Here is a 9,513-nt window from a genome sequence, read left to right on the forward strand (position 1 = left end):
CTGATCCGACTAACCAGCAGCTGCTGTGAGATATGAAAGGGGCACCCAGCAGCGAAGTTTAGGGAAGCTGCCCCTCCCTTCACATCCAGCTCCTCACAAGGAGGAGGGTGCTGCGCTTTCAACCAGGGAGTGCTCCCTGGACCCTGCTAGGGGCTCCATCTCCTATATCTGCCTGTGGCTGGTAGGTGTGTGATGGATCTGCTGGGAGGGACAAGGGGCTCTCTCTTCATCCCCTTAACCTGGTGTTTCCAGGATGCTCTGAGCAGGCTGGGGTGGGACTCTGTTGACTGCAATCCACCACAGCTTCCATTTGATTGGGAGTGTGAATGGGGCAGCAGATACTGAGTGAACTCTTGCTCTTTCACAGGCCGGTGACCTTCGAGGAGGTGGCTGTGTATTTCACCAGGGCAGAGTGGGCTCTGCTGGACCCCACTCAGAGAGCCCTCTACAGGAATGTCATGCAGGAGAACTATGAGAATGTGACCTCACTAGGTAAGGGTTCCTGTCCCCTCTGTTCTTGGAAGGGGAAATGAAGAGTGAAGGTTCATGCCACCCCCACAATGCCACCTCTACTCTGTCCTGTTGCAGCATCACCCCAATATGCCAGTGACACACACACTACCAGAGATCCTCCCATATTGCAGAACACTTTGGGAACAAAGCACAGGAGCATTATCGCACAGTATCAAATATCTCCTCTTTACTCAAGTAAAACTGGGGGTTAGGTCCAGCATAATGAACAGAAGCTTCCTACCCCTGGCCTTCTCTCAAACCCTGAGCCTTCTCTACCCAAACCAGAATGTGCCTGAGGCATAGCAAGCAGGTTGCAGGAGTCAGAGCTGCTGGTCAGGGTTACTTATCACACAGACTCTTGGTGCATTGTTGAATGCTGGCTGGGAGTATCCAGACAAGGGCACCCCAGCAGCAGAACACTGAATCTCACCCAGGATTACAGATTACACAACTCCTTACTGCTCTGGATTGCTCCCCAGCGTGTGAAAATGGCCTAGGTTGGTAGTGAAGCTTCCTGAGACATGGAGAGTCTTGCTCCCATATCACCAGGTGTAATAACAATAACAGGAAAGGCCGAATATGGAAAACTGATTGTTCAGCTTGCTTTTGACCTGCATTATATTTTGCAATATATTCTGAATAAAGTAATTAACATGCAACATATGTGTTTGTGCTTTTAAGCTTTAAAAGGCTTGTGTGATTTTTAGCTCAGGGGGACAGTATTCCAATAGCTGTCATCCCTTGCGCTCTTGTAATCAATAAAAGAGCCTCAGGCTGAGCTGATTCAAAATCAATCGTGTGATTGTTTTCCACAACAGCTTCAAGTGATCCCTGTGATGGAATGTAAATGTCTTCACACCTTCCCCGGCCAGAGAATGGCTATTTGACCAGCTATTTGCCTTGCTGTCTCTGAGGAACTTGTCTGTGGGTGTTCCCAGAATTGTAACTTTTTCAGTAATATCATACTGTAAAATCTCATAAGTTTACATAGTGTTACTACACATTTTAACAAGAGGATAGTATTCAGTAGATTATGCGTTTTCAGATGATACCTCACAAGTCATACTGTGTACAAAATTGATCATAATTTTCTAGAAGAGTGAACACGGGTATAGATTGACAGTGTCTGTGTGTGTGTTCCCAGCAGATATGTGGGTATTTCACTCCTTCATAAGCATAGTGTTTGGCATCTTCAAGGACCTGGGGAACTGGTCCTGGGAATTCACTGGTTTACCAAGTGTTACACTGTATGGAACTGTGAGACACTTTGGAATTAATACTATAATGTGATAAAATTGCAATGAATCATGCTAGATATGCCATGTAAGGTGTCAGTGAAAATGTTATGATTTGCCAAGTATTATAATTTTGTTTCTATGTTTGTATTGTGAGTTATAGATATGTAGGGTATATCTGTATTTCCAGACTTGTGCAGTGTTTCTGGGTGACACCCCCAGACATATTGGCATCAACACTTCCTAGCCTGTTTGATGGCCCATTGAGGGTCATCAGCTGTACAATGAGCCCATGGAAAGGACCAAGGGGATACACCTATTGAATCAGCAACACATGCCAGGGGTATGCCTGTGTAATGAGAACTCTAAGGCTTTTCCATGCCATGTAGTGTGAATCTTGTGTTTTGGGACACAGGAAGTACAAGCCTAATTTACCTCAATTTGAGTAAGGCATTTTACACAGTTCCACATGGGGAATTATTAGTTAAATTGGAAAAGATGGGGATCAATATGAAAATTGAAAGATGGATAAGGAACTGATTAAAGGGGAGACTACAACGGGTCGTACTGAAAGGTGAACTGTCAAGCTGGAAGGAGGTTACTAGTGGAGTTCTTCAGGGATCAGTTTTGGGACCAATCTTATTTAACCTTTTTATTACTGACCTTGGCACAAAAAGCGGGAATGTGCTAATAAAAGTTTGCAGATGACACAAAGCTGGAAGGTATTGCTAACACAGAGAAGGACCAGGATATCATACAGGAAGATCTGGATGACTTTGTAAACTGGAGTAAGAGTAATAGGATGAAATGTAATAGTGGAAAAGTGCAAGGTCATGCATTTAGGGATTAACAACAAGAATTTTAGTTATAAATTGGGGATACATCAGTTGGAAGTAACAGAGGAGGAGAAGGACCTTGGAGTATTGGTTGGTCACAGGATGACTATGAGCCGCCAATGTGATATGGCCGTTAAAAAAACTAATGCGGTTTTAGGATGCATCAGGTGAGGTATTTCCAGCAAAGATAAGGAGGTGTTAGTACCATTATATAAGGCACTGGTGAGACCTCATCTGGAATACTGCATGCAGTTATGGTCTCCCATGTTTTAAGAAGGATGAATTCAAACTGGAACAGTTCAGAGACGGGCTACTAGGATGATCCGAGGAATGGAAAACCTGTCTTATGAGAGGAGACTCAAAGAGCTTGGCTTATTTAGCCTAACCAAAAGAAGGTTGAGGGGGGATATGAATGCTCTTTATAAATATATTAGAGGGATTAATATTGGGGAAGGAGAAGAATTATTTAAGCTTAGTATCCATGTGGACACAAGAACAAATGGATATAAACTGGACACTAGGAAGTTTAGACTTGAAATTAGATGAAGGTTTCTAACCATTAGAGCAGTGAAGTTCTGGAACAGCCTTCCAAGGGGAGTAGTAGGGGCGGAAGCCATATCTGGCTTCAAGACTAAGCTTGATAAGTTTATGGAGAGGATGGTATGATGGGATAGCCTAATTTTGGCAATTGATCTTTGATTATCAAAAGGTAAGTATGGTCAGTGGTCTGTGACGGGATGTTAGATGGGTTGGGATTTCAATTACTGCAGAGAATTCTTTCCTGGGTGCTGGCTGGTGAGTCTTGCCCACATGCTCAGGGTTTAACTGATCTCCATATTCGGGACTGGGAAAGAATTTTCCTCCAAGGCAGATTGGCAGAGGCCTTGGAGGTTTCTCGCCTTCCTCTGCAGCATGGGACACGGGTCACTTGCTGGAGGATTTTCTGTAGCTTGAGGTCTTCAAACCACAATTTGAGGACTTCAGTAACTCATACATAGGTTAGGGGTTTGTTATAGAAGTGGATGGGTGAGATTCTGTGGCCTACATTGTGCAGGAGGTCAGACTAGACGATCATAATGGTCCCTTCTGACCTTAAAGTTTATGAGCCTAAGCCACATGGCAAAAGGAATGTAAAGGGCAACTGCATCATCTCCATTTTGTCTTCAGTCCCCCTTCCTACCTCTGGAGCAACTTCTCTACAAACTGAACCATGGAACAAAAGACTGAATGACCCATCCAAACTCTGGATGTGTTCCAGACAGATTATCAAGCCAGCAACTCACCAATACTGCTAAGAACCTGATATATCCATTTTGGAATGTACCTGACTGCTTTCCCATTTAACTTCTGTCTGTCTTCCTTTCATTTAAACCTTTAGTTTAGATGCTAAAGGACTGGCTGGAAGGATGGAATTTTGGGTAATATCCAAACCTATAGTGACATGGTGATGTGGCTGAGCCTTTGGGGTCAGAAGAATACTTTGTTTATGTGAGCAGAGTTTTAAAATAACCTCTCACTGTACTGGACCCAGATGCTGATTAGAAGTCAGAGAACTGGGATGCAATAAAGCGGGCTGTGTAATTTCTTTTTTCAGCTTCTCGATTACCCACGTGGGTGATCAGAAGCACAGTTTGTGACTGGTTGGTGAGTTAACTTCAGTGTTAACCAGAAGTTTTGGGAGCATTTGCTCTCCCTTTTTCAGCCTGCCCTGATCTTGGCATTTTCAGTGAGAACTGTCCTTGGCCCACCAGGTCACACTAAGCACTGAAGTTAAATTAATAGAATGTTGGTTTTTTATGACCAAGTCTGATGAAATCAACTGAACTCCTTTGTTTTCTTTCATCTGAGCAGGGTTTCTAGTTTTCCAACTTGATGAGATCTCCCAGGTGGAACAAGGGGAAGAACCATGGGTCCCAGACCTCCAGGGTTCAGAGGAAAGATTGATCCTGAGAACTCCCTGCACAGGTGAGGAAACATTCAACCAACTCAGAATCTAAGTGCCTGAAGGAAACATCTGGGATGCCCAACAAAGCCCTTGGGAGGTCTCTAAGTTCATTATTGTCCCTAGCAGGGGTCAAATCCTCAGGGTGAATATAGTTCATGGCTTTCTGTAGATCCTAGCAGACACCAGGGAGTAGCTTCTTCCCTTCTCCCTGCGATGTTGGATGGGATGTGAAGGCTGAATTGATCCCCCTCCTCTCTCCTATTTTGGGGAAGAGTTTGTGGGAGTTCAGTGCCTGATTTTTATTTGACCTATCTTCAGCACTTATTTTGGCTTGGTCTTCCCCTTTCCATTCCTGTTTGAGGTTTCTGTCTGTATCACAGCAGGTGATGCAATGGCATGTGAGAAAGAGGAGCAGAATTCTCAGCAGGAAAATGTTGAGCAAGTGAGTAAAAACAGAGCATTATCACAAAGATCGAAAAGGAATGTATCCTGGAGTCATGAGCAGGGAAAATCCTGGGAGATTCAGCACAGACCAGAAAGAGAGCAAGGAAACCAGCCAGGGGAGAAAGTGGATACATTTATTTCCTGTTGGGGAACTCAGAAGGTCGTCCTGGAAACCACAACACAGCAAGATATCCTCAGGCGAAAGAGAAAAAATACATGCAGTGAGTGTGGGAAAACCTTCTATCACAGCTCAAACCTTATTACCCATCAGAGAATCCACACAGGGGAGAGGCCTTATGAATGCCATGAGTGTGGGAAAACCTCTTGGCACTCAGCCCATGTTAGACATCAGAGAATCTGCAAAGGCGATCAACATTGTAAAAATCTCTAGGGCTATCAATACTTTACTTTTCCTGATTCCCACACAGTAACTTTTGAAGCTCTTTGAACTGTTCTGTAGCAACGTTATCCCTCAGCTTGTCCAGATGAGTGGCCCATTTTTGCCTTTTGCAGTTCACTGTCTTTTGAGATGGACCTATTTGTCCTTTCTATTGTCCTACAAGTAATTTGAGTGTGCCCTTCCTATCAGGAACCAGGGAGCATCACATTTATAACATTCCTCCTATTGCAAAATTATTGTTCGTCACCAATGATACAGATTGTATCATTGCCATTTGTTCTCACGTTGCTCTGGGTTGCGCTGAAGAGCTGATATATTGGAAACTTTTCAAATTTTATATGTAAATGAAGAGAAGCTGGGGAAAAAAGTGTCATTTCAGCCTCTGTGACACCAGATGGATACATGGTGACACAGATTCCCTCCTTCCCCATCACCACAGAACTTTTACCTTTTGTCTGAGACATGCAGAGTTTATCTTCATCACATTCTATCCATCCACTTCTCAAAATGTCATGTGATGAAGCATTCTCCATTGTCTGCGCTTGCAGATGATGTTTTGACTTCTTTAATCCTATATCAGAGTCGCTATGACTGGAGATGAAAGTGTCAAAGTCCTGGGAGAGGAATTCAAATGGATCCCAAATACAGTATTATTGGAGTTTAAATCCCAGGTTCCATCTATTGTAAAGCCACTTGTGGCAAGGTGGCTGTTTTCCCCTCGTTATGGGAATGCTAGGATACTAAAAATGTTGTAAATAACATAACTGACTATTGAGACAGGGATGAATGAAGCAGGTTTGAATGGATCAGAGGAGAATGTGATGGGAGAATCTCTTGTCCTGATTCTGAATAATCAGCTGTAACCTGCTCTGGAATTTCACTTGACACTTTCTTTGTAACGTATTCTCTCTATGTGATGTGGGTTTCTATCTTTCCTGAAGGCTGTTTAGTCACCTGATAAGATATTAGTTCAGTTTGATAGGATATAGCTCAGATTTATTGGAGAATTTAAGACAATGACCCTTTGCTAAAGTCCTTATTTATTATTTCAGCTTTGCTTTTTCTCCATGATGACATGGAGAAAGTTCAAGTGCAGCTCTGTCAACAGGAGCAAACTCTCCAATTTACTGCATATGCTAACAAAGAAACAGCAGTGATTTAAAATCTCCACTCAGAAATGATAAACAACAGAACACTGCATATGATCACAGTGTATTTTAAGTTGTTTAAGGCAATATTGTCTCAGATGATCTGGGAAGAGAATTCCATGGTAAGTGATTCTGAACTAGGCAAAATGCCCATGTGTTTGGTTCCCAAAGCATTTGTAACCCAGGCCCTACAGAAGATCTCTCCTAGCTAATCCTATGGTGTAGGAAATGCAGCCCTTCATGACACACATGTTGAGGAAATAGAAGTGGAGTTTTTGTCAAATTTATTTTTTCTAGGTGCATAAAGATGTGTATAAAATGAAACTAGTGTTGAAAATATATTATCTTTGGGAAAATAGCCATTTTTAATAGAATCTCCAGCTCTGGTAACTAACGAAGATTCTGATCCAGGCCTGTATCCAGTCCCTTGCCTGGATCTATGCCACCTGAGCCATTCCTCATTAACACTGCTGAGATTTTAAGTGGCTTTGTAAAGGATTCTACTTCAGAGAAGTGTAAATTTACCCTATCCAAGACCAAGGATTTGGAAAGCACTGAGGTTGAAGGAGTCCACACCCAGTTCTTGATGTCCACCCCAGTAAAGGAAGCTATGGTGACCAGTGACCCAAGGAAAATTGTTTGTACAACTCCACTTCCTAGTTCAGTGTCACTCATTACAGTTCCAAAGGATGCCAGGTTACATTGAGAACAATCATCCTTCACTGTTTGGATCCAAAGTGAGAGTGCTTCATAGGACAGTCCTTCCCTGTGGATCCCAAGCTGGCTGTCTGGTTGGTTAACAAGGCTTTTCAGGCTGTAGAAATGATGGTAACCAATGAGGCAACAAATTTGTCAGCCTCCAATTTCAGACTTCTGGATACTCGCATGTTTGCTATGGCTGCACCATAAAACTGATGTTGGTGCAGCTGCACCAATGTAGCTGCGCTGCTGTAGCACTGCTATTATAGAGGCTCTAAGGCAATGGGAGAGATTTCTCCCATTGGACTTGATTAGTCCAGCCCCTGCAAGCGGCAGTGGCTCTGTTGGCAGGAAAAACTCTGCCACTCATGTAGCACTATCTACACAGAGGCTTAGGGCTGCGTAACTATATTGCTCACCAGTGTGGATTTTTCACACCCCTAAGCAATATAGTTATCCCAATAAATATCTTTAGTGTAGACCAGACCTTAGTTTTCTCTTGTGTTTTATGCATTTACATTACTTCTCTACCTCCTCCTACTTTGAAAAATTAAAGTGTGACGAGAGGTATTTTTCTCCATGATGCAAATATTCCCACATAGGAGACCCTTTCCACCAACACACATGGCAGAAGATCCTGAGATATATGAACTCATAGAAGTAGTTGGGACCTACGTTGGGACAAACCACAACTTGAGCCAAGGTTCAGTTGTTGGCAAAAGGAATTAAAAGAAAACTAACATATACAACAAGAATTTATGATCTTTGAATATGTTGTTGGTACCAATGAAATTATAGGTGAAGTTATTGGTTAAAAAGTAAGAGACTGTGTGATAATCTGAATTATTTTGGAAAACTGAAAGTTGTCTTGTTTGTTGTTTTGTTAGCCATCATTTCCAGTATGATTAATCTTAAATGTTAATTTGGTTTAATTTACCCCCTGTAGTGTAAGGAGTTCTGGTAGAAAACCTCACTTCAATGGTTGAGGTGAGAGAATGTGTGTGAGAAAGAGTGTATAAGAGAATATTGTCCCAGTATAGATTTTAATATTTTGTGTTTTCAAATAGAACTTATTTTGCTTAGTTTCAAAGTCAATTTCTATTAAAAGGAAAGCTACTCGAGGAGATAAATTGTCTAAGTTTTTACCCACTTAGACTGTAAGGGTCACTGTCTTCCCCACTTCTCTAAATTGCAAAGGAAAGGTATGACATCTCATAGGATGTATGCAGCAGGTAGGAAAGCTGCAATTGTCAACCATCAATATAAAGCAAAAGACTGAAATCTATTGCCTTTCAAGTCAATAAACCACTTACAGGCTGGTCTATGCTGAAAAGCTACATTGGCAGAGCCACATCTCTCAGGGGTGTGAAAAGTCCTCTCCACTGAAAGAAGTAGTGAATGTGACCTGAGCCCTGGTATAGACAGTGTTATGTTGTCAGAAGAATATTTCAAGTGTTCGAAGTGTAGACATAGCCCTAGACAGATTGATCCCCTCTGGGAAGTGAGTCATAACATCAATTCCAATTTTGACCTATCTCCCTGTATGTGAGAGAGCTGCTAGTATGCAGGACTGAGCCAGCTGTCCGATTGCCTGAGTTCCTCAACTGTAGCTACAGCTCTTATTGCCCATCAATCCAAAGATTGAGAGAAATGGAGAGTTCCAACCATTGTAATTTTAGTATCATATTGTTCCAAACCCCTTATCCCAATCTCTGGGCCAACCACTTCATTTCAGAGTTTAGAATTTACTCTCATCACCCTCATATGGCACTTTCCATGTGAATTAGACGAAGTGTGGGAAACTACATGGCTAATGAAAACTAATGCTCTGGGTGAGACCTGAATTCATACCCACAGCTGTATTTTCCCCCTGCATGAGCCACCGTAGGTCCTTCAGAGACAAACTTGGGATGTAGATGGTTCTGTGGTTCACTGCTTTTGGGTGCTATGTGAAAGGCTGATGGTTCAAACCCAGCAGAAATTGATGGGTTTTTGTTTTGTTTTAAGCAATGAGAATCCAGTACATTTTAATAGGCAGAAAATCTCCTCTATTCTGGTCTCGTCCCATTTGACTCCTTCTGCCCATCACCTTCCTTCCTCCTCAGTGTCTTTCTTTCCCCATTGGGGACATGCAGAGATGAACCCCAGTCAGTCTGTGTCACAGAGAGTCTGTATCTCCTAAGGAATGTGGGTGAAGGATTCCAGCTGAATTAACTCCACTCACCTGGGTTAGAAACATTTGTTTCTTTCAAGCAGATAGTGGGAAATCGGACACTAATTCAGACCCAGGAGG

General features: G+C 42.6%; 1 protein-coding gene across 2 annotated transcripts; it reads left to right on the forward strand.

The window, feature by feature from the left end:
- The first annotated feature begins 456 nt into the window (after nt 1-456).
- LOC115636707 (zinc finger protein 641-like) lies at nt 457-8,341 on the forward strand. Of its 2 annotated transcripts, none has more exons than XM_030537140.1 (3): nt 457-492; nt 4,436-4,549; nt 4,910-8,341. In XM_030537140.1, the coding sequence occupies exons 1-3, from the start codon at nt 459-461 to the stop codon at nt 5,362-5,364; spliced, it is 603 nt and encodes a 200-aa protein (XP_030393000.1). In that variant the 5' UTR covers nt 457-458; the 3' UTR covers nt 5,365-8,341. The 2 variants fall into 2 exon arrangements, with proteins under 2 accessions (XP_030393000.1, XP_030393007.1); XM_030537147.1 differs by having other exon boundaries at nt 4,913-8,341.
- The last annotated feature ends 1,172 nt before the right edge of the window (nt 8,342-9,513 follow it).

This window comes from Gopherus evgoodei, chromosome 1, assembly GCF_007399415.2.
Source record: "Gopherus evgoodei ecotype Sinaloan lineage chromosome 1, rGopEvg1_v1.p, whole genome shotgun sequence".
Classification (NCBI taxonomy): Eukaryota; Metazoa; Chordata; order Testudines; family Testudinidae; genus Gopherus; species Gopherus evgoodei.

What these genes read in the sequence shown, in the direction of transcription:
- LOC115636707 (XM_030537140.1), top strand. Translation starts at nt 459, where the DNA reads ATGCAGGAGAACTATGAGAATGTGACCTCACTAG. An exon ending in TGAGAATGTGACCTCACTAG is followed by an intron (nt 493 to 4,435) that starts GTAAGGGTTCCT and finishes TCATCTGAGCAG; the next exon opens with GGTTTCTAGTTTTCCAACTT. An exon ending in CCTGAGAACTCCCTGCACAG is followed by an intron (nt 4,550 to 4,909) that starts GTGAGGAAACAT and finishes TCTGTATCACAG; the next exon opens with CAGGTGATGCAATGGCATGT.